This window comes from Macaca nemestrina, chromosome 19, assembly GCF_043159975.1.
Source record: "Macaca nemestrina isolate mMacNem1 chromosome 19, mMacNem.hap1, whole genome shotgun sequence".
Taxonomy (NCBI): Eukaryota; Metazoa; Chordata; class Mammalia; order Primates; family Cercopithecidae; genus Macaca; species Macaca nemestrina.
In genome coordinates, this window is record NC_092143.1 from 7,365,158 (window position 1) to 7,391,559 (window position 26,402).

The following is a 26,402-nucleotide window of genomic DNA, read 5'->3' on the forward strand; positions in this document are numbered from 1 at the left end:
TGATAGTTGTGTCAAAAAAAGACGTGTGACTGCACAGGAGGAACTGTGGCTGAAGAACTTAACTGTGAACCCAGATTTATTACAGAGTATATTCTAGGATTCCATGAAAATAGGAATGCACTCTTTAAAAATACGTCAGTGCTCCTTGAATCCGTATGATGGCGGGATTAATGCAGATGGCTCGTGCTGCAGACTGCAAATAGCTTTTTTAAAAGAAACACACACACGTGAACTAATAGAGCCCTCCAGGGTCAGGAAAAGGTGAAAACAGGAAGTTCCCTGAATTCCTCCTTCCAGAGCATCTTTTGAAGTATAAAGACAACGTAGGTAAGTCTTCCTTTCAAATAATGCCCATTTTAGACAAATCTGGAGAGCTCAGGAAAATGAGGTGTAGAACAGCGGAAATAATGTTAACTCTTTCAACTTTTCCTTTTTTGAAAAGAACACAAAACATAGCAGCAATTGTTTGATTGAAATGTACTGTATGTTCTTGAAAGAAAGTAAGTATAAGACCTTTAAGATCAGCATAACTTACCCTTAAATAAGCTGCTGTATGCAGAGTGAAGTCACTAAATATATATTTTCAAAGTATCTATTTATACAACTGCCCTTTCTATTTATTACAGTTTGAAACTGTCACATTCTAAAATGGTATTTATTCTGTTCTAAGAAATTAACATGTACATATCGACATGAAGCGTGAAAAACAAACACGATGGCTACAAATGCGGAAATGCTTGGTCACTGGTCCTGAGAAGGCTCTGAGAATGGTTTTGCACCTAGAAATAGATCTTATGCTTCTGTCTCAGCATTTCAAAGTTACACTTTCTATCATATAAAGTTGATAAACTTTGAACTGCTATTTCAATGAGCAATTGATCCTTCCCATGTAAGACAAACATAAGAAATCTCTCAGTTTTAAATTTAGATGCAACTCTGTAGTAAGAATGATGAAGACAAAATTTCTCCTTGTATAGAATAATTTAAAGCTGAATTTGTGGAACTAGTCTTCACACCACGTTTTTAAAAGTAAAGTTAGAGTTTTCATTATAGTTTTAGCAAAAAGTCTAAAGGTTTTGCTTCAAATACAAAAATTTTGAAAATTGTAACACAAATAGGTGGATTTTCAGTTGACTCTCTTTGAATGTGATAGATGTGACTATTTTTTTCTACAATAGGAAGTGTGATGTAGTAAAATCACTTGATTTTTATAACAGTTATTCTCGTGAAGGTTAACAACTGAATTATCCCCTTTCATTTCACAGATTTTTTCAATGTCACTTCTAAGATTTTGTATCTAAATATAATTGAAAAGAAAAAATTATTCAAAGGGAAATGTCAAACACATAATAGGGGAGATAAAAATAAAGCCGATTGAAGAAAGAAAATTTTTACATTATTACAAATTTTCTGCAGAATCCTATTCTTTAATCTAAGGTCTTTTATTTAAATTGCTGTGTAATGCGGTCCTGCTTGTAGCCAATTATATGAAGACACATTTTAAACTTCCCCATGAGAACCTATTTACCCAAATTCATCACGATGTAAATGCAATGTATCTAATATTTAACCCTGGAAGAAAAAAATAAAATGCCTTAATAGGAGCAATAAATCAGTGAAATGTAAATAAAGTGTAGACTGACGTAGTAGTAGTGTGCCAATGTTGACTTCTTAGTCATGATGTCGTTTCATGGCATTGTAGGATGTTGTCATTTGAGGAGACTGAATGAGGACTATATTGGAACTCTGTACTATCTTTACAACTTTTCAGTAAGTCTAAAATTATTCCAATATACAATGTTTATTAAAAATCCCAATACTTCAATAATATATTTCTATACCACTGTTGTGGAAATTGCAGTTATTCATGTTGATACACTTTCCTTGATTTTTATAATTTGTAGTATATATAACACTAATTCCAATTAAAATCAATTTGTCATGTTTTATCCAAAAAATTGTTTAAAAATAAGGGTTTATATTCTTGTCCTGCTAAATTGTGCCATTTTGGTGATAGAAATGTAGATGAGCTTGCTAGTTATAAGGAGCCATTTTTATACTTTCATTTGTTTAGCAGATAGTATTTTCTATTTAATGTATTTTAGAATATTTTGAATCCACAATACAGCAATCCATTACAAGGTAATAAAGGGGAAAACGTTCTACTGAAAACAGGCTATTCCATATCTCAGATTCTAGAATGAGGATAATCACTTTCGATACATCACAGCTACATAAAGTATCACAAAGATCATTTGACTCACATAATGAAAATAATTTATGGTAGTTTTTCGTTTTAGATCAAATATTGCTACCACAGAATGGTATATGTACCACTTCCACCCACCAAACAAATAAAAAATTAGCAATATTTGTCATAGATAATATGCTCTCTTTACCAGATGTTAAATAATTAAATTCATCCTATGGATTCTGAATTGATTATAGCCATCATGCTTTAAACCCATTGACTGGCAGGAAATAGATAAAGAGTTAAATGTTCAGTGAATCTGCAGCCAGAACTCTTAAGGGACACATTAACTTTTACTGACTGTATTTCCAAATGTAAAGGATAGCTGCCTGATACTTACTTAAGATCAGGACCGGAAGACATCAGATATGAGCTGAAAGTTTAAGGAACTGGGACATTATTATGAGTATTTAAACTGCCATGCCAAAGAATGGTGATAGCATAGTGAGGTCACCAACAAAAGCAGAAAGAACTTTGGGATGGGAGGGCAAAGATGAAGCTGAGCACAGCTTGAGATCAGTCAGGGCCAGTTCAAAGCAGAGGAGATAAGAAAAACATACCTCTGTCCCCACTGTATAATAAAAACTGGGCCTATTAAATTATTATAATACAGGTCAAATATTCCTTATCTGAAGTGCTTGGACCCAGAAGTGTTTTTGATTTCAATGCTTTTCTTTTTATTTGATTTTGGAATATTTTCCTCTAAATAATGAGATACCTTGGAGGTAGAACACAAATCCAAACATGAAATTCATTTACATTTTAGATATACTTCATACACATAGTATGAAGGTAATTTTGTATAATATATTAGCAATGTAGTGTGTGAAATAAAGTTTGTGTACACTGAGCCACCAGAAAGGAACGTATCACTATCTCAGCCACCTGTGTAGACGTCTGTGGTTGTTCGGCATCACTGTTATTCCTAACTCTGAATTTAGATACTACCGATAAGCAGTCATCTTCTCATACTTATTTACACATAAGTAGTTAACAGTAAAGAATATGTCGTACCTGCCAGGTGTGGGGGCTCATTCCTGTAATCCCAGCACTTTGGGAGGCCAAGGTGGGCAGATCACCTGAGGTAAGGAGTTTAAGACCAGCCTGGCCAATGTGGTGAAACCCTGTCTCTATTAAAAATACAAATTTAGCTGAGCGTGGTGGTGGGCCCCTGCAATCCCAGCTACTCAGGAGGCTGAGGAAGGAGAATCACTTGAACCCGGGAGGTGTAGGTTGCAGTGAGCCGAGATGACACCATTGCACTCCAGCCTAGGTGACAAAGCAAGACCCCATCTCAAAAAAAAAAAATACATAAATAAATAAAAAGAAAAAAGTCATAACATTAAAACAGCGAGAATAATGAGTTCAGGGTAACTTGGCAGCATAGTAGCATCACCGGAACACCAGGATCAGGTGCTAGACAAGAGCAACAACAAACAATGCAGGCTTCCGGTCTCCACCTACAATGCTGTTATAATTAAAAGGCTGCTGTGCATGGTGTTTTTAATTTATTAATTAATTATTGATTGATTTAGGGGAGAAGAAAACTGGGAAGCAGTTGAGGGACCGAGAAGTGGGTCCTCTAGGGATGAGGAGGCGTTCTGCTGGATGGATTTTTGAAATGTTTCTTCCAGTCATCTGCCTCATTGGCAGTGTATTTTGTCTTAGGAGTCTCTCTTCAATTTTATAATCAGACATGATTCCTTGTTCTGTTCCAAATACATTCTTCTGTAGTCCTTCAATACACCTATCGCATATCACGGTGTCGTCTACAGGCACTTTTTCTGCAGCGTTAATGCCATCGTCATCATCACTATTATCATACTCTCCTTGATTCAGAACTGTTTGTTAAAGAATTAACAACTGGAGCCTCATTATTGATGTTAACAACTTCTTCAATAGCTGCTTCTTTCAGCTTATAGATGAACTCTGAAGGTATGTTTCTTGCATATGTAAGAAGATAAAGCATTTTTTTTTCCTCACTTGACATCCAGAATTCTTCAGAGTCACCACCTAGTTCACCATCTGCACTGAACACAGTTGCAGGCCAGAGGTTGTGCCAGGCATCCACAACTGTGTCTTCAGTCACTGTGTTCCAAGCATTGACAACAGCATATATAGCATCCTTCATGCTAAACTCCTTTGGGAACCTTCCACACTCACACCTCTGCTTACTGCTGCTAGCATGCTGTTCAAGAAAGTGTTTTAATATTTATGGATCTAAGGATACTCTGGTCACATGGCTGAATAATGAAGCCACATTTGGGGAACAGCACCTGGCATAAACATTATTTTTGATGAGCTATTCCGCTGAAGGATGAGCAGAACAGTTGTCAAGGAATAACAAAATCTGGAAATCTGGCAGTCTTCCAGTCCTGCTTCCCTGCAGTAAGCATGAGCCACTGGTATAAAGTGTTTGTAAAACCAATCCTAAAATATTTCTCTGGTGATCCATGCCTTTTTGTTAGCATAACACAGTAATGGACTGGTAAGAAATTCACTTCTTACAGTCAGCAAGGAGGCAAACTTTTGCCTGTCACAGCAAATTTATACACTTATGTGTGCCTGCTGCATTAGCACATTCCCACAGAGTTATTCTGTTTTTGACGTCCTTAATGCTTGTAGCATTTTCTCATCCGCAGTCGCCAGTGTTTGGGACACTGACACCAAAACAAGGATGTTTGATCTACATTATAGACTTGTTCTGGTGTCAGATTTTTTATCAGTGATGACATTGGCAAAGCTGTTAATGATTTTCTCCACTGCTTTGTGAAGAACAGATGCCTTATCACCACAAATCATTAAACATTTAATGCTATGTCATTTCTTAAATTTCAGCAACCATCCTGTTGAATATTCAGTTTCCTTTCATTTTCAGTTCATCGTGATAGATCTTTGCTTGTTTCATGATCAGCAAAGCACTAAGTGGTCTGTGTTCACTTCAATGCTAATGGATCAATTTTTTTTCAATAAATTATCAAGGTCTTCATTTTAACTTTTATGTAGTTTTTTTTTTTTTTTCCTCTTTTTCTTTCACTTCTGTTCATCGGTTTGAACATAGAACTTCAACAGTTTATCCTTCTGTTTCTTCAGGTCCTGTATGGTGGCTGTTCTAACACCATACTCTTCTGTAACTTGTTTCACACACCCTGTTGTCCAGTTTCGCCAACAGTTTGACTCTCCGTGGTATAGATCAACATAAATGCTTCTCCCTTGTTATATCACTGCTCCCCACAGGGATATCTTCAGGCCTCTTTGATATTTTCCACAATATCATTACACTGCAGGGCAGAAAATAGGCAGAAATCCACAGTGAGTATTGTGGCAGGTCTTGGCTTCATGGGGCATCATGGGGAACCTGCCATCAACCATCCTGCCTGCATATGTGCCAGTATGTGTTGATTGATTGGATGAGGGGCATGAGGGACATAAACTGAGGGTTACAGCCAAGTGTTTATTTGACCAACTGAAAAGGGAATTTCCATTTGCTCTGACGGCAAAGACAAGTGGAAGGGGAGAGCAGGTTTGGGGCTGTCAAATAGGCAATTTGGAAATCAGAGGAGAGGTGTGGGCTGTAAGTTAAATGAGAGAGTAATAGTATGTAAAGCCATGAGTGTTAATCTGGGTACTCTAGCAACAGAGAAGAGTTAAAGATGATGCACTAGTACTTTTTATTTCAAAGGTGAGACCCCAGGGCGGCAAAAGGAAGAAAAAAAGTGAGGAGTGAGACAGGGAAGGGTGGGGAGCATTGCCATGAGAAAGCACACAGACAGTGTGTGCCCCATCCTGGGACTCCTGACAGAGAAGAGAGCTTGAGGAAGTACAGCCTCTTCTCTGTAAAGCTCATATGGTGGAGAAAGAACATGCAAAGAAAACTCCACAAGAACAGCCGGCCAGAGAAGAGCCAGGAGGAAGTGTTGTCCCATAAGAACGAAGGATACTGTGGCTAGGTCAAGTGCAATGGGGATAAAGAGAATGGGAGGAAAATAAGAAACAATGACAAAGAGCAGAAAGGAACAAAGAGCTTTTCAAAGAAACATTATCACTCTAAGGTAACCCACTGTTTTCCTTCTTAAACAACAACTTTATTTATCAGAAGCATAAATCTTGCTAATTTGCAGTTTATTCAAAGCAGTTTTTTAAAATTATAAGTTGTTTTCTAAATATGTGAATGCTAATTTATCACAAACATGCAAGGACCATTAAAACAGTTGAAGTGCAGTCTATATAACAGTTATAGTCAAGTTTACCTGGGAATCTAAGAAGAAATTGGTTGTTCACAATTGGAATCACCTAACTTCCTAAACTCATAGAAATATTCAATTGTTAAAAGCATACACTGACACAGGAAAATGTATGAAAGACTTTACATGGTAACCATAAAACAATAGTACACAATTAAACTTGGCTTTGAAATATCAGTATATAAGATATCCAGATGTAAAAATAAGTATGTAAGAAATTAAATCTTCATCTTCTAATAATCTCGGTTAAAATACAACTGGATTTCTTTTGTGTTTTTGAGCATATTCTGCATTTTAGAATTTAAAATTGATCAGAAATGGACAGTTCTTTTAGACCTGAACCTTCAAAAATCTTTTAGACATGGACCTTCAAAAATCACAGAAAGTTGTGAATTAGTGTGGAGGTGGGAAAGATTCCTAATTAATACATTCATGTCAGCTTGTGTATCTTTTTTCTTTTTGAAATCAACTGAAAGTAGATGCTAAATATAAATACTAATTGATATGCCTCTCTATTAGTTTCTTGAAGCTGCCATAGCAAAGTGCCACAAACTTTTTGGGTTAAAACAATAGAAATTTTTTCTTTCACAGTTCAAGAGCGCAAAAGAGCAAAATCAAGGTATTGGCAGAGCTGATTCTTTCTGGAAGTGCTGAGGGAAAATCTATTCCCTGCCCCGCTCCTAGCTCCAGTGGCTGTTGACGTACCTGGTGTTCCTTAGCTTGGGTCTGCCCTCCCGTCTCTGCCTCATTTTCCTATGGCCTTCCTCTCTGTGTCTCCTTTACTGGCTTCTCTAGGGACATTCGTCGCTGGGTTGAGGGTCCACTCTGCTCCAGGATGATCTCATCTCAAACCTTTAATTACCTCTGCAAAGACCCTTACTTTAAATGAGGTCACATTGTGTGGTTCCCGGTGGATTGGAATCTTGCAGGGGACACTATTCGACCCACTACAGCTCCCATCGATATACATTTCTTAGTTTGTGGTAAATGTTGGTAGCTTCTTTTGCTCCCTTAATAATTGCCTACACTTCTTTCCTAACCCTCCTTGACTAGTGTTATTTATACTTGGGGCTTATTAGGTGGATGGATTTAAAACAATAATATGCCTTTGTGACTCTTATGACCAGGAGAACCCTTAGCAAGTGTATAGTTAGTGAATAGCAATCCATTAGTATGTATAATGTTTTAATTAACACAGCATTTTATTATGAATTTCAGAAGCAATTATTTATTGTACTACTTCTCAATTTTATTAACCTAATATTTGATTTGTAGTAAAATAATAGATAAAACAGTGTGCTGTTTATTTTGAGTAATGTATGCAGAATGTGCTGAGTAAATTGAATTGCGATTAGTATGTCCAAGAGCACATTGTACACTTAAACATGAAAGTCTGAAATGGAAAAAGTGTGCACTTGAGTCTAGAATGAAAATCACTTAAAATCAAAATGTAACCTCATTTTAACATTAACAGTAAAATAATGCTAAATTTCATTCTGACCATTGATTATAAGTTTGCTTCTCTGGAATTAGGAACATTCCATCTTACTAAAAGTGTCTTCCACGTTAGAAAAAATTTATAGAATTTGCAGTTTCATAAGTTCACATCAGAAGCAAATGAATGTTTTCTATGTTAAGAAAAATGTCAATTCCTCTTTTTCAGATCAATGTCATAAAAGCTATTAAATACTAATATACTTATATCAGCACAATTCACAATAGCAAAGCTATGGAATCAACCTAAGTGTTCATAAATGGATGATTGGATAAAGAAAATGTATGACATACACACACTGGAATAGTATTCAGCTATAAAGAAGAATGAAATCATGTCTTTTGTAAAAGCAACATGGATGGAAATGGAGACAATTATCTTAATTGAAACAACTCAGAAACAGAAAGTCGAACGTCACATGATCTCACTTATAAGTGGGAGCTAAATAATGTGTACACTTGGACTAGAATGTGGAATGATCAACATTGGTGAATCAGAAGGTGGGAGGGTGGGGGAAGGTAAGGGATGATAAGTGGTGTAATAGATGCAATGTACATTATTAGGGTGATGGTAATGGTTATGCTAAAAGCCCTGACTTCAGCACTACACAATATATCACTGTAACAAAACTGTAATTCTATCCATTAAGTTTACACAAATAAGAAAAATACTTGATGTTTCATGTTATTTACTTGGGGGAAATATAGTCTATGATACGTAAATATTCTGAAAGTTTCCATTGATACCCCTTGAAATGTTCAATTCATTCAAAACAATGTAAGCTCAGGTAATTTAATTGGAAGATTGCCCTGTAGGCTACTGAAAGTCCTCCTCTTAAGGGAAGTAGCTATAAGATATGCTTGATACATTTTTAAATATTTAAAATACATTAATTTCACTAATTCTTAGTTTCAGTCAAAATTTGCATTATAATCTTAATAATTAATTTCAATGTCCCATGTACCATATGGTATATTACTATAAACCTAAGGAGATTACTGAATGTAATTATCAATATTTATATAGTGGCATTTTGACAAAAGCTCAGAGAGTTGTAAAGTGGCTATCATGTTTAAAGATAAATAACATAACATAGATTTGACGCATATTATGATAAGACTTATTATTGTTTTTATAAGCCTATACTGTTTCCTTAGATACAGCATGAAGCTCGCAATTACCTCTTTAGCTATAATATGCTAAAGGATAACTATAATACTTCTGACAAAGTAAAACTTTTTATGAATAAACTCTCATATAAGTACAATTTTTTTTTTTTTTAGATCGAGTCTTGGGGTTTTTTTTTTAGATTGACTCTGTCGTGTCACCCAGACTAAAGTGCAGTGACGTGATTTCAGCTCACCGCAACCTCAGCCTCCCGGATTCAAGCCATTCTCCTTCATCAGCCTCCCAGGTAGCTGGGACTACAGACGTATGCCACTACGCCTGGCTAATATTTGTGTATTTTTAGCAGAGTTGGGGTTTCACGATGCTGGTCAGGCTGCTCTCCCTAATAATGCTTCGTGTTTTGGCACTAAATATTGATAATAAATCTTCATGTTCACAGGAGTTCTTATTAAAGCAAACTAAAGGAAAGAAAAAGAAATAAAATAATTTTAGCTTAATTATATCTTATGACAATTATGCAATTTCATTTTTATTTATGTTACTATAAGGCCACCCATTTATTTATTCAAATCAATGCTTGAATATTAACGTACAATTTGTAGTCTCTTACGTCAACTGAGACCTATTGTGTCTTTAAAAGAGTGAACATTTGACAGAAGTTCTTTGAATGGCGGTCCTTTCTTTCCCTCCTCTCCCACAGCTCAAATCTCTGGGTAGAGTTGAAACGTCCTCCACTCTAGCTTCATCATTTAATTCTACGTTTGTCATGATTAAGTCACTTCACTTTTCCAGTCTTAACTTTCCTCATTGAAAATGCAGGGGAGACAGAGAAAAGTGCTTGACCTCTCCCTAGCAAAGACATGAAAACGAAAAAAAAAACTAGGATGTGGTGAGAAATAATGCAAATGCATCTACAAAGAATATCTTATGCTTTTCAAAATAATGATCATAGCATATATCAGGTTATTTTAATTAATTCTTCCATTCGAGAGGCATGTATAAAATAGCAAACAAAGGTAAAGAAACATTTTGGTCTAAAAACCAATTGCTGAGAATTTTTATGTTGAACTTTTTCATTCCCATTTTGCAGGTGCAGGTTCAGAATAAGATGAATACATTTGCAGCAATTAAAGGCTTTGTTGAATAACTGAATCAGCCAACTCTTCACAAACCATCTTCTACCTATGCCTGCCAGAAATTTTCTCACTGCTTTAGAGGCTAACGACTAATATACAGTAGTCATGTGTTGCACCGCAAAGCCCTATAAACAGATTCAATGTGATTGTTCTTTAATGAAAAAGAAATATGGTCTCTATATGCTGCTTTCATTCTCTTGGGGTAAAAAGATTTGTTCTCAATTTAAAACCAAATGCTATCATCAATATCCCTTGGAAATTCCACTTAATTAAAATGCTCTAGTCATAAAACCTGCCAAATAAAAACTTGGTTAAGTTTTCCAATTAACAGCATTTAATTAGAATTCTATAATATGGAGGGGATCTGCTTGTGTAACTTATCCTCATCAAAGAGGCTGTAGTTTGGTCAAAATAAAGAGAACACTTAAAACACAATGGATATCAGTAGGATAAAATGTTCTTCTTCCAAACTAATTCCTCATCTGGTTGACATGACAAGAGAGAAAATCTCACACTCATTTAATCTGTATGTCCTGGATGCATTCTCATGGCTCCAGCCTGCTGCAGTCAAATGCCTGCATGGCTGCAGCCACACGGTTATGGCTCAGAACACAGGGCAGCTTGGTTTCTGCATCCTTTTCAAACCCATTACTAGCTCATTCCTGTGGCACCTACCTGAAAAAGGAAAAGTTAAAAGAAATCAAAAATAAAATATTTTCCATGTAAGTCACATAGTGTATGAATTGTACTTCCTTCAGTTCAAAGAGGCAAAAAAAGACTCTACGAGCAATTAAATAACAAAGTAACAGCACACTGTCTCATGTTTAAAAAGACATAAAAAGCTTATGCTATTTGGAAAATTATATGATCAAGGTCTGTCATTGCTCTTCTCTTGAATGTCAGGGTAATCATTTTCATGTACGTTGGCAATTCTGATGCCGGAACATTGTCCCCAGGTGAAAGCACACTGCTTTCTGTGCAAATAACACCTGTGAGAAAACATGGAAATGGAATGGCCAAGACATTTCACATTTTTAACCATAAACTAGAATTTATATATTTGCAAACTTTTTATGTTCATAAAAATCTTGATTTTTCTTTAGAGTGAGAGCATTGCTATTTCTTGTTCCAACGAAAGATAATGGGAAGAATAGGATTATATAATGTAGATGTGAAGGCTTCAAGGTTGTGTTTGATCTCACCATGGACAATCAGGTTAATTGGGAATTTGACAGGAAAAGGAAGCAACCTCACGTCTGGACCTAGGTCAAAGGGAGGACAAGTACAAACTCCTACAGCATAAAAGGTTCACTCCTGTGACTTAATACAAGTTGCTACTTTGACTTTTGAAAATGACAACCATTCTTAGCTCACTGGTCATCCAATAACAAGCCAGGGTCCCTTGGCTGTAGTCACTTTACCCCAATTTAGATCCTTAAAGTTGGTGCTAACTTCTGTCATCCCTACTGCCCCAATGCAGGATAGTTTTGATCCACTATCTTGACTTAACTTAAATATTTACCTATTTGCCTACTTTTAATTTCCTTATATTATTTCTTCAATTGAATTCAATATATTTTAGATTTTTCTATTAAAGTAATACTAATTGCTATATTATAAAATCAGAGCAGAAGTTTATGAATTACTCCAGTCCAACTGGTGACCGTTATAAGTTGGCTTTTTTGGAAGCAGAAACTGAGCTCCAGTGTGATGTGGGAGATATTTATTGCGGATCAACGACTACCAGTGCCAGAGAGAAGATGGTAAACCAGATTGCTCAGAGACAAAAGGCAAAGCACAATGCGAGTTCAACAAGCCTTGGGTCCAGCTGGAGCATAGCCAGCCAGACAGAGTTGTCCTGTGCAGGCTTGAAATGGCCAAGCCTTTATAACCTGGCTTGATTATTTATTGGATGTGGGCTACACCAGGAGAGGCAGCTCCCTGCTGCTGAGGCAAAATCCTGAATGAGGTATTAGCTGGATATTGTCTGCTGACAGTATCCTCTTTTCTGATGGAACAGGAACTAATATATTTGACCGATCAATGGTAGAATGGCATGTAACTGCGCTGTTTTTACTTGCTCTAGCCATTGGGGTTAATATTTAGCAGGGTCCACAGCAGTGCACTGTCACCCTCCAGGATCCACCATTTCTCTACAGGGAGCAGATGGTCAATTAAACAGAAATATATTGGGGTCCTGAATCATTTAAGTCAGGTCAGTAGAGTTATTTTTCTGTAAAGATAAATAAAAGAGTACATATTTTAGGTTCTGGGAACCATATATGGTCTCCGTTATATATTCTTTGTTTGTTGGTTTTTACAGTTCTTTAAAAGTGTAAACATCATTCTTCGCTTATCAGCCACACAATGACAGACCACAGACTCATAGCCATAGTTAGTTTTCCCAGGATTTAGGTCCTGAAAGTCAGCGCTGACTTCGGCATCCCTGTGTCCACAATGCAGTATTATTTTATTTGCTCTCTTGGCTGAGAGTGGAGGGGAGTTTCTCAGACTTCTGCTTGGATCATCCTCAGTAAAAGCCATTTGTTATCTGGCTCCCACATGCTTCCATTCTAACTGGGGCCATGATTAAGCTTGGGGTCTTCAGATGGCAATGTTGACATGGGCCCCGGATCCAGCACGCCTCACAATACTTGTTATCAGTTTTTTTCCAGTATTAGGGGTTGAATTTTGGTCCTCCACGAAATTAATATGTCAAAGTCCTAACCCCAGCACCGTAGATTTTGACCTTATTTAGAAAGAGGGTCATTGCCGATGTAAAAAGTTTAGGTGAGTTCATACTGGCGTAGGGTGGACTGTTAAGCCAATATGACTGTGTATTTATAAAAAGTGGAAACTTGGACACAGTTACACACACCAAGATAACACAATGCGAAGATGAAGGCAGAGATGAGGGTGATGCTTCTGTTACACAAACCAAGGAGTACTAAAGATTGCAATGGCCACCGTAAGCAGAAAAGGGCCCTACCACGGATTCTCCTTTGCCGTCCTCAAGAGGAACTGACCCAGACACCTTGATTTCGGGACTTCTGGCCACCAGAACTGTGAGACAATACACTTCTGTGGCTTATTTTTTTTTCTCACCCATGGATTGGGGTGACTTACATTTCTGTGGTTTAAATCATCTAGTTTGTGGTTCTTTGTTACAGCAAACCTTTGCAAATTAATATGCTGAGTACACATTCACCCAAGGAAATGGCTATGACCCCCGGGCAAGGCCTGGGGACTCCTTACCAAGCACACTGACTATGAGGTGTGGCTCCTTCCCTCTGGGAACATGGCCTCCCCTGCGGTCAGTGGGTTCCAGGTCAGAAAACTGACTCAGATCCAGAAATCAAGCAAAGGGTGTTAACACTTTTGGGCGACTGCCTTCAGAATTTTGATCATTTCTCCTTGATTTCTCCTGACTGTACGAGATCAGCGGTCCCCCGCTGGCTGGCTTTCTACCCATGCTGTTTTCAGGGTTGCTGTACTCTATTATCTCCACAACTTTCAGTGGATCAGATTTTTTGGCTACTGCCCTCCCAACCCATTATGGTCATTGTGACGTTCTAATCACCTGGCCTCTATTGTTTTAGCATCCCCTTGTTCCCACTACTATCAGTTTGCCTAATTCTGTAAAGACATTTCTTACCATCTGCCTTGGTGTGAAGAAGAGAGCCACAACCAAACATTCAGAGATGCTGGTGCTCTTGCCAGCAGTTCATTCCATGTAATATAGTTATCCTGCAGGCTTTCTGGTGGATCATAACCATCTGCAGCTCTTCCGTATTCACACAGTGTCTGCCCCAGCATTTTAGCTTTTCCATCCCTTCTTCCAATATCCGCTAGGCAATTCTGATGCTTCAACTTTACTTAGTGTCACAGATGCAAGGTACAAAGAGGAGTGGAACTTCATCAGAACTGAAAAGAGGAGAATTAATTAAGTCTACACATATGACTGTATGCTGTCATTCCCAATCTTCATGCACAGAATTTTGCATGCCTTGTGTCTATCTCCTTCCCATTGCCCAGACATGATGAAATTTAAGGTTTCATCCCTGGAGAAATTAAACTGTCTTCTGCAAAAGCAATCCACAGTCTGAAATTTGGTTATTTCTCAGAATATTTGCATTTATCTTGCTTCCAATAATTCTAGAACAAATTTGACAACAGACACGCCTTATAAACGTACCCAGATGTCCTCCTCTCTTTTTCTCACCTTAATATTAGAAATATAAAACAAACTATGGGTAAACAAATATATGAGGAAGTTTTCAACTTGGAAGTACACACGGAGATACTTTAGCTAGATGAAGAAAAACTAAAATGTAACAGAGCATTCTCATCACATTTCATGTAATCCGGAATACTGAGAGCATTTTGAACACTTCTAGAAATTTAAAAATATGCAATTACACAGAATAAAGTCTAATAATATTTTAACCTTAACTCTAAAGTACCTTAACTCTAAATTCTTTAAAAATGTTGTGAGAAAATATTTTTAATTTAAAATTTTATACCTCACCAGATGATCAATAAAATTAATATCCACTAAAGGATTTTCCAGACATGGAAGAACTCAGAAAATTTCTCCCCTTGCAAGCTTTTCCCAGGAAATTACATGATATTTGTTCCAGATAAAGAGCAAATTAAACCAAAAAATATTAAATCACATGTATCAATTAGGTCACTTTTAACTCTAAATTACTCTAAACCAAATACAAACTAGCATATGCAGTTCATTATAATCATCAATATCATCATCAAAATGGCATGGAAATTCTTCATGCATTTGTGTAGTTTTGTTTTTGTTTTTCGAGATGGACTTTTGTTCTGTTGTCCAGCCTGGAGTACAGAGGCATGATCTTGACTCCCCGCAACCTCCACCTCCCAAGTTCAAGTGACTCTCCTGCCTCAGCCTCCCAAGTAGCTGGCATTACAGGTGTCTGCCACCATGCCTGGCTAATTTTTGTATTTTTAGTAGAGATGGGGTTTCACTATGTTGGTCAGGCTGGTCTCAAACTCCTGACCTCAAATGATATGCCGGCCTCGGCCTCCCAAAGTGCTGAGATTATAGATGTGAGCCAGTGTGCCCGGCCTATTTGTACAGTGTCGGTGTTTAGGGGAAATTTGGTCTGAATTTGAAGCAATTCCATCTACAATTGATTCTTTCCATCTTTTGGCTCACTCTCTTCTCATTCACTTCTTGATTCGATTCTGTCTCTTTTAATCTTTCGACTACAAGTGAACGCAACAGACACAACACAACATCTTCTTAGCCCCATGTTCATGAAAGGCAAGAGCTTCTTTCCCAAATCAAAACAGTAGTCTAAAGTCTGACTTTTTATTTTCCTGTCCAAACCTAGTAACTTAGACAAAAAAAAGAAGGTGAATTAGCTAGAATAAATAATTTTAACTATCCAGATTCCTCTTCTTGTTAGGAGGTTTGGCACAGTTCCATAGAAATTACATTATGTTAAAGTGAGATAAAAGAGTTTGTTGGGGAAAAAAAAAAAAAAAAAACCAGCATGGATAGAGCTAGGGAGGAGAAAGAAGCTGGGAGAACAGCTAATGCCAAATGTGCAGTACACACAAGAAACAGCGAAGACAGGGTCCTTTTAAAAAACAAATAGGTGAATGAAAAGCTCAGGGCGTACAGCCCAGAGGACAGGTCGATCAGTCCAGAGCTGGGAAATAAAACATTCAGGAGAGAGATTATCAAAAGTAAAAGGTGCCCTTTAGAACACCTGCTACATCAAGCTACTTAAAAAACAATTTTATGAAAAGAGAATATTACAATGAGAAACACAATGTCAGTGTATTAGTCTGTTCTCATGCTGATAATAAAGGCATAGCCGAGACTGGGTAATTTATAAAGGAAAGAGGCTTAATGGAGTTATAGCTCCACATGGCTGGGGAGGTCTTACAATCATGGCAGAAGGCGAAGGGGAGGAAAGACATGTCTTATATGGCAGCAGTCAAGATAATGTGTGCAGGGGAACTCCCCTTTATAAAATCATCAGATCTCATGAGACTTACTATCACAAGAACAGCTGGGGAAAGTCCCTCTGCCGTGATTCAATTACCTTCCACCAGGTGCCAACCAGGACCTGTTGGAATTATGGGAGCTACAATTCGAGATGAGATTTGGGTGGGGACACAGCCAAACCATACCAGTTAGAAACTCTAGTGAAAAGCAAAACTTTTAAGTGAAAGAAATGTAATCATGAGGTAGTATTTGACTTTTCAGTGAACACTATTTACACGATCATATTGTTTTAAATACTAAATATTCATTGCTTGTTTAACTGAATATACTCTCTATCTCACTGAAGGATGAAGCAGGGGAGGCGGTGTGTGGTGAGCAGTAGCTAAATTCTTGTCCTTCATAACAAGAAGCAAATAGGTAGTGTCAAAACTTGAGAAATCAATATACAGTAATCTGTTTAACTTTAAAGGTATGTAACTACCAAAAGAAAACCTAAAGGATGACAAATTCATTGACTCAAAGGGAAAGAAACATAGGGAAAAAGTAGACGGAGATATTTTAAAAGTCTTTCGAGATTAATTTATTTTTTTTTATTTTATTTTTGAGACATGATCTTGTTCTGTCCACTAGACTACAGTGTAGTGATATGGTCATGGTTCACTGTGGTCTTGACCTCCTGGGCTCAGGTGATCCTCCCACCTCAGTCTCCCAAGTAGTTGGGAATACAGTCACATGCCACAACACCAGGCTTTTTTTTTTTTTTTTTTTTTTTGTAGAGACTGAGGTTTCACCATGTTCTCCAGGCTCGTCTTGAACTCCTGGGCTCAAGTGATCCTCCTGCCTGGGCCTCCCATAGTCCTGTGTTTCTCGTGAACACCCGTATGTGAAGGCCTCAGCCTGTTTGAGTCCTGACTGGCGGGTTCCACCTCCTTCACCTCCTTCTCCTCCACCTGCTGTGCTTCTTCAGACACCTGGTCCCTCTTTCAGCAAGTCTTTGCAACATGCAACCTTCAGCAGTGACTGTATTTATAACAATATTTTTACCATTGAAAATTCTTGAAATGGATGTTTTTTAAAAAGGGAAGGGGATAAGGCTGATGTGACCTCTGGTATCACTAGCTGCAATGAATGTATCTGATGTTTTATTTCTCTAATGCATAACTCACTTTTTTATGGGTTTCATGGGTTAGTTCCTTAAGGCACCTGTGAGTCTGAAGTGTTTTTTTCATTACCAAAGGTTCTATTAATTGAATATTTGAAGAGGTAAATATCACTTCTGAGTCTTGTATTTTATCATAATCTCAGTACTCTTCATTCATTTAACCATTAATTCATGCGTGCATCAATACAGTCATTTATTTATTTAATTAAACAAGTGATAAGATTGTGGAAAGGCAACGTGATCTAATATTTAAATATATTAATTCTACAGCAAGATCACTTTTGTTTGAATCTGCTTCTTGGTATATCAGTCAAACCTCACTGTGCCCAAGTGTTTTCATCTGGAAAATTTGAATAAAATACACATGCCCCACAGGGTTATCACTTTTATATGTTAAGATACGTGAGTTGCTTAGAAGAGTTCATGGTTTCTAATAATTACTAAATGATTTTAATACAAACAAATAAATATATGTTATTCAAAAGAAAGGTACTGTTTTCATAAATGCTGTATGTAGTTATTCCTGTATCATTTAAAAGCACAGGAAATAAAAGAAAAATAGAAAAGTGTGACTGCACAAACTGAAAAGCTTCTGTGCAACAAAGGAAACAATCGACAGAGTGGAAAGGCAACCTGTGGATTGGGAGAAAATATCTGCAAACCAAAAATATCTGATAAGGGGCTAATATCTAAAATATATAATTTAGATATTAAATTTGTACAATGCAACAGCAGAAAAAACCTACAAATAACCCAATTAAAAATGGACAGCATGGGAAACACCTGCCCCCATGATTCAATTACCTCCCACAGGGTCCCTCCCACAATAAGTGGGAGTTCAAGATGAAAAGAAAACCATAACATTATTGTTGGAACACAGTTGAAATAGTATAAGATTCACATAATAACAGTTATGAAAGAGAAAGTAAAATCTCTTTCTAGTTTCTGTTTAAGATCAAGGCAGACTTTTCCTAGAAAAATTACAATCATGTCCAGAGCAAACATTGGCAGCAGTTAAAGCATTATCATCATCAATTTTAATATTGTTTGTGCTGAAATTCTAAGCAAAGAAATAAATACCTTAAAAAAATTGGGGTTGAATTAGCACCTACAAAGTGAGCAATTAATGACTACAGAGTAACTATCAATGCCTATTTCCACCTCTCTTTAGATATTGATACGGTTTGGGTGTGTCACCACCCATATCTCATCTTGAACTCCCACTTATTGTGGGAGGGACCCTGTGGGAGGTAATTGAATCATGGGGGCAGGTCTTTCCCATGCTGTTCTCATGATAGTGAGTAAGTCTCACGAGATCTGATGGTTTTATAAGGGGGAGTTTCCCTGTACAATCTCTCTTCTCTTTGCCTGCTGCCATCCATGTAAGACATGACTTGCTCCTCCTTGCCTTCCATTATGATTGTGAGACTTCCCCAGCCATGTGGAACTGTAAGTCCATTAAATCTGTTTCTTTTGTAAAGTGCCCAGTCTTGGGTATGTCTTTATCAGCAGCGTGAAAACAGAGTAATATAGATATACAACATCCACTCATACCTTTCATCCTATACATAGATTAAAATACATGTTTACAATAAATGCACTCATCCCACACAAAATACCCATGTTTTCACCCTTTTACTGCTCCAGTTTCAAGTTCGAGATCTCATGGCTGTGTATAGTTTGCTCCATCAAATTCCAAATTATTGGTTATACTTTGCTTTCCGTAAGGGAAACAAGACAAATTATCCATTCTCAACACACCCAGGATGCAATGGCAGGGAAGAATAGGGTAACTAAGTAGAAACTAACATTCATTAAGTGGGAAATGTGCAACACACATGGTAATGACTGGACGCTCACCTACATCAGCTCCTGTCCTAAACAAAGAGAGAAAAACTCCTGGCCAGAGAGGAAATGGATCTGATTTTTCAGCCACTCATCTTGATTCTTCTCCTCTGACTAGGGACTAATTTAGGTAGGAGCATGTGACTCAGTGATTGCCAAGGAAAGGTGAGGAGGAGCTCACCTCTGTGCTGAGAAGCTTACGTCAATACTTTTCCTCACTGATTCAAAACAGACTATGGGGAGAAAGAGAAACGTCTGACACTTTTTGGGGGTTGAAATGCCATGCCTACAACTGCTAAAGACATACATGAACAGATTTCTTTTTATATAAATTACATTTCACTTTCTATCATCACAATTAATATGCTAATTGTAGAACACTTTGAAAGTACACATAGGCAAAAACAAGATTCATAACATAAATTAATCTGAGGATATATCTTCCCAAAAGTCAGGAGTTTTCAGATTAAAAGATGTTGAGGAATTGCATTCTGAAAAAAATTGAGAAAGGCTTTAAAGTCACCACAGGGAAAAGAAATAGGTACTAAGCTTCAGGAATCAGCATGAAATATTAGTAATAATTGAGATCTGGACTACAATGAAAAAGTCAAATTTCTACACAATTATAGTGTAGAATTATATATTTAGTCCAAATATTACTTGAAAGTTGAGTAGATACATTATTTTTAAAAAGTTATTGAAAATATACCCATCCCTTGCATGTTTAATCAGAAATCTGTTAGACACTTAATTCTGCAATTTAGAATAAAACCAACATATGAATTTATCTATAATTTAATGAAAACAAAAGTTTTTTATTTAAAGGGCATAGACCAGCACCTTTTGGGACAATTTATCAAGAATTGTATTCACCCACTTAGGATAGATTATTAAGCTATTCTGATCACTTAAAACATCTTCCTGTTTTACTTTGTTATCTTTAACTAACTGTACCCATATGTTTAAAGTGGGGTAGGTGTATCTACCAGTTATGGAATTTATAAATTTTTGAAAGTTACAGAAACATGTAATAAAATATCGTGATCCTTGAAAACTGGCATCCCCATAGACTCCCTTCTAAGAAAAGCATTTCCCTGTGCTCTCTACCCTAAGTCTCTCTTGGGATGTGTCATGATCCATTTGTTTTATGTCAAGATGAGTCTAAATGAGAAAAATAATTTGATGAGTTTGACTTCTATTGATTTCATGTTTTATTCTATTGATAAATTTAGTAAGCTTTGTTGTGTGTCAATGGGTATGTCTTAGCTTTCTTTATCAAATGGAGTTATCTACAACAAAGAACAGCTAAATCGGATTTCATGCTATCTATTTCTCTCTGATGTACTCTTAAGACTTATTTTAAAAGATGACCTGAGAGAGTTGCTAACAAATTCTTACCTCACAGAGTAATCAGGCAACTGGAAATTCTCTCTCCACCTAAGCATGGATGACAATAAATAAACTAACTGACTTCAGAAGCACAGTCAGACTTATGCTGAGTTATACTGAGGATCATAATTGTAAGAAGAATTGATAAATTTCATAAATTCAGATATCCCTAGAACGTATAGCATAGAAAGGCTAATTAAATAACTACTACAGAGGACAAGAGTTGAATGAGTTTTGGTGTTTCTATTAAGGGGATCCCCTTAGGGAAGCACAGTTTTGTATATAATTTGCATTACATAAATGGGAGTTTCACTATAATAAAACCAAAATGATGCAGAAGACATTTTCAAGATGATTCACATTAGTTTATCCAAATAAAACAAAATTCAGTATAAATCAAAGACGTTTTTATTGTTTAAGCAAAGTACAGGCTCATTATATTTTAACAATGATTTTAAAAACTATATTGCATCTTTTATTTGTTTTCTCCAAATTCTGCTTGTAGTGACTTTAATTTTGCATTTGGTATTCCAGAAGAGCAGATTTTCTGTTCATGCACTTCTATCCATGTATATGTAGTTATGAATCCTGAGTCGTATGCCTAAAAGAATATGAGTCAAAAGTATATATTAAGAATACATAATAAAAAATTCTTATTGCAGAGGGTAACAAGAACAATGCATTTTATCTTCAAAGTAATGTAAGCTGGGCATAGTGGTACACACCTGTAGTCTCAGCTATTAGGAAGGCAGAAGCGGTGAGCTATGATCACATCACTACACTCCAGCCTAGGTGAAAGAGTAAGAACATGTTTCTTTTTTTTTAAAGTAATACATAAGTTTCCTAAGTAAAGTTAAAACCTTTATTTCATAAACATGGATAGGACGGTACTTAGTAAATGCTAGACAAATAAGGTATTAAATTCCAACATATGATTATTTACTAGCTCTTTGTCTATCCACATCTATCATCTATCAATTATTTATCTTTACATCTATATTTTCATTTATTTGATCCTTTTTCCTGTTTTACAGACCTAAATTATCAGAAAACTATACTTTTTTAAAAAAAAGTAATGTTTACTATTAGTATTCCTATTTAAGTTGGCCTTGGTTGTGCAAAACATATTCAGTGACTGTATAAGAAGTGTATTTTTGTACAGCACACGGACTCTACATGAGTTAACCCAACTGTATAAGTTCATTTTCACACTGCTATAAAGAATACCAGAGACTGGTTAATTTATAAAGAAAAGAGGTTTAATTGACTCAGTTCTGCATGGCTTGGGAGGCCTCAGGAAATGCATAATCATGGCGGAATGTGAAGGGGAAGCAAGGCATGCCTAATATACTAGCAGGAAGGAGACCTCAGGGTAAACTGCCATGCTTAAACCATCAGAACTTGTGAGAACTCCCTCACTATCACGAGAACAGCATCAAGGAAATGGATTCCATGAGCCAATCACCTCCCACCAGGATTCTTCCTCGACATGTGCATGGCGTTTACAATTTGAGCTGAGATTTGAGTGGGGACACAGAGCCAAACCATATCACCAACATTCTCTCATTTCCTTACAAATTTACTCTCTGTTTATTCAATACAGAATTGTATTGAAAAGACATAAAAAAAAATCCTTGATATATGAGCTTTGTTCTTCCCTGGATGACTCTGTCACTTGAAAAATAATTTAGAAGAAATAATAGCAAATAGATATAATAACAAAAGGTAAATATCTACTCACCAAGGTGAGTGTTAGGACCACAGATTTCCATAAATAATGTGTTGGGCATTAGTTTGACCATCACCCAGAATTCTTGAGTCTTCTCTAACATGTACTATAAACTTCTATAGCTGTAATATGTTACAAATATTTTCCCATTTTTAAAGTGGAGACAATTTTCAGATTGTATATAAGGTTTCAAGTGGAACTGCCATGCTGGCTATCTAAATTTTATGAGGAGTGCCTCATTGAACTTTGAACATTGTTTTGTGGGGCAAAGGGAGAAAACTGTGTGTGAATAAACTATGTGTTCAGTGTGAGAAAGTATGACTAGTTATATTTTCTTATTTCTGAACTCAACTTGATAGTAACAGAATTACTATTAATAGCAAAACCTAGATATAAAGGCAGTTACCAGACTGGGATACAGGGGTGGTGGGGACAAAATATAGGTATCAGTAAGATATTTTTGATGTTGGAGAACTTGCTTGTGACTCAGGATTGAATGTGGCAAGGACAAAGTACATAAGCACTAACAATAAACTACTATTAAACTACTGGAAGGTTTCTTTGAAACTTCAAGAAAATAATGGCTCTCAGTGAATCTCCTGGAGATGCTGGTTTTGAAGGCATATAGCACCCACAAGATCCATTCTCAGTTCTGCTAATAATCTTTATTTTTTCCCTAGACAGAAACAGAATTTCCCCAGTGAGGACATGCTGAGACTTGAACCTCGTAATTGGTTTAGAATCAATGAAGAGAGGTAAGGTCAGATCTTGAGGACAGCAAGTATATATCATCCTGTATGGCTTTTGCCTTGGGGAGGGGAATTACCGAGTTTGAGAGGAGAGGAGGCTGCTATTCTCTAGCAGGTGTAGATGAGACACTTGTGCTGATCCAAAGGGCTTAGGGGAACCTGAATGTTCAACATTCTCAAGCACAGCCACCCTGGAGTCTCCACCCCAGGTCTTAACGTCCTACTTCTTCCCTATCAGAGTCTGACTTTAATATAGAAACACCAGAGATAAGACATAAACCAGGGCACACTGTTCTATTTTCTATCCCAGTTTTCCACAGGCAAAAGCCTTAGCAATTGTGATGGGATGACATGCCAGGGGCCAGGGCACTGCTGTTCCAATAATCCCCGTTCATAGAATGCCTGCTGTTTACAGGCGGGGAGATGTCCACATCCAGCATCCAGGCAGGGAATCTCCATCCCGGGAACACTTTGGGTACCAATTACCTTTTCCAAGAAAAATAAAACAGAAAAACAATGACAAAAACCCCGGGATAAGAATGTAAGTATAGTTATTTCAGAGGTTCTTCCAGAGTATACTAGTAGAGTATCGGGAACTGAGACCAGGACAGGAAGACAGCCATGTAACTCTTTGTTATCAAGCACATCACTACTGCGCAAAACTAGTCCGTCACCCTGCTGGGAACTCTGGAGGCCTGCACTTCATGATGGCACTACGTGATGGGTGAGGGAGACAAAACCCCAGCAGTCATTGTTTGAAGGTTGTTGGCACTTCTCCCTGCGGTGAGGCTGAGCAAAGCGGGCGCCAGCAGCCAGAAGAAGCCCTTAGAAAATGTCTGCAGTTGCAAGTCATTGGAGATCGGGTCAATGGGCTTTGACATAGGCCCAGGAGGGTAATAATGCTGGACACAACACCAGAGTTCAGTGCATTTCATTTTGATTCCAAGGCTATACGAGCTTCTTGAAACTAATGTTATAGTTTTTTCTCTTTTTACAAAATTTTCTGGAACACCTTGCAGGGAAAGTGGATTATCACCTCCTTAGAGGTACAACGTGTCATAAACTTTAGATGTAATATCTTTTTAGATGTAATATTATTTTTTTTTGCCCAGAGACTAATTCATTTGTGTATTCATCCATTCAGTCAGCCTGCAATCACTCATTTAGGTATTTATTTTGGTGGAGTGAGAGGTAGTGAGCAGAATCAGCAATTCCATTTATTTATGGTTATGGATATATCAATAAACTCTTTTTTTTCTTCAGAAATGTTTGCACTCTATAGTTTTTCTAAAAATAATTTTATCCATTTCATCCTGGTTTTCACATTGGTTTACATGCAGGTGCTCATATTCTCTACTCTGTTTTTATCTCTATTTTCTCTGCATTTCATTCTTTGTGTTGTTGGTAGGACTTCTATTTTTTTATTGCTCCTGATCATCTGGATAGAAGTTTATCTGGCTAATTTTTTTTTCAAATAACTGGAATTTACTTTTAATAAATATTCTGTCAGTCTGATTAATTGATTTCTACTAATTTATGCATTTTTCCTTTTTCTTGAGTTGACTATGTTGTTTTATACCAAGTATTAGGCTGTTCTATTAAAAACAAAGTTTTCTTCTAAACATTACTTTATAACACGCCACAGATTTAGACATCTGTTGATCATAGATTTAGATATTTGTTATATATGTCATTAAACTACACATAGTAAACTTTCATAATTTCTTATTTGATCTAAGAACCATGTATTAAATAACTGTATTATTGTTGTAAGCATTGTTTAATTTTCAGACATGTGACATTAAGCTGTACTTCGGATATCAGTTTTTAATATTATATCTCATGGGACATATCTGTATGTTAACTCTTTGAACTTATATTTTTTGCCAATAATATATTTATTTTAAATAAATGTTTTATAGGAGTTTAAAATGTGTTTATTTTTGTTGACTTTAAATTCATACTTGTCTAAAATAAACTTTTATTCATAAGTTCTTAATATCTAATTTTAAAATGTTTTAATCAGTTTCTGAGAAGATTGTGTTAAAAATTTCCAACTACAATTATTACTTAACATAATGTTTGTTATTTTTCACTCTAAAAATAATTTGAGGCTAAACTTTAGCCGTGTATGTATTTGGGACAATTATATCAATTTGACTTTTTTTTTTCCCTAATAGTGTACAACGAAATTTTTTTCTTATAGTTGTCTTGCTTTGATGCTATTTGCCTAGTATATAACTGTCATCCCAGTATACTTATTTGACTTGGAAATCTTTTCCCAGTCATATATTTTCAATAAACCTATAAATTGTGTTAAATATATCCTTTACACACATGTTCATGAATTTTATTTTAGTTAATATCTAATCAGATATATTCTCTTCTCACTGAAACCTTTAACCCATACAGTTTTATGATTATTTCTATCATTTTTTCATGTTTTCTGCCACCATACTTTTATTATTTTTAATTTTATTTTGCTTTTGTGCTTCATTTATTATTATTATCATTATTATTACTGGCATATTCCATTGGACAGGTTGTTTTCTTTAGCCAACATGAACATGTAATATTCTGTTTTATTCTTACAGCAGTTACCTAACTTACATACAGCTATACTAACACTCTTTTCCAATATCTAGTGATATTGAATATCTACCATTTTTATCCAAGCAAGAAAAGAAATTTACAACACATCTCCCTATTTTCTTCCCATCTTACCCCTCATAATATATATCAGTTATTTAGACAATGAATTTTCACAAGACTTTACTCATCTTTACTTCGATATTGCAATATCCTCCTGAAGTCATCATTCTTCTTGCTATAATACATCATCTAAGTATTTTTAAAAATTGAGTATGTTAAAATATCTTTATTTTAAACTTTAAGCAATAGTTTACAGGCATATAAATAAATATTAGGTTAAAAAGTTTTTCTTTAACACTTTGACAGTACAGTTCCATTCACTCCGTGCCCAATGTCATTTTTCCAAGACTGCTGTCAGTCTAATTCTTGCTCTTTCCTGAAATAATCTGTTTTTTGCTATTACCATCTTCTTTCTCTCCATAATCTTTAAGAATTTTTCTCTGTCTTCAATTTTATTAAATGTTATTATCGTGATTCTAGTTGTGTATTTTTTGTTCAAAATAGTCTATTTAGTCCTCTATACCTGTTTTTGTTTTGAGGTCTTATGATATTGTATAATTATATTATGAAATATCATTAAGTTGAAATATTCCTTTTCCTTTTTCGTTATTGCTTTACCCTTCTCACTCT

The 26,402-nt window shown here is 36.2% G+C and overlaps 1 protein-coding gene across 11 annotated transcripts in view; it reads right to left on the reverse strand.

Moving 5' to 3' along the window:
• Positions 1-612: 612 nt before the first annotated feature.
• LOC105489346 (uncharacterized) overlaps positions 613-26,402 on the reverse strand; it is a 33,974-nt gene continuing 8,184 nt past the window's right edge. For 4 of the 11 annotated variants that reach the window (XR_011616776.1, XR_011616777.1, XR_011616775.1 and 1 more), the window contains exons 2-3: positions 21,368-21,430; positions 21,033-21,243 (exon numbers count right to left, since the gene is read on the reverse strand). Coding sequence is in view for 2 of the 11 variants with exons in the window: in XM_071085187.1 (XP_070941288.1) it covers positions 21,376-21,430 (55 nt within the window). In the remaining 9 variants the exon portion in view is untranslated. Of the gene's footprint in view, positions 5,533-6,302; positions 9,577-9,711; positions 9,968-10,767; positions 10,930-13,909; positions 14,179-21,032; positions 21,244-21,367; positions 21,431-26,402 lie in introns of those variants that run through there. The other 7 variants (XR_003019751.2, XR_011616770.1, XR_011616772.1 and 4 more) reach the window with 6 other exon arrangements.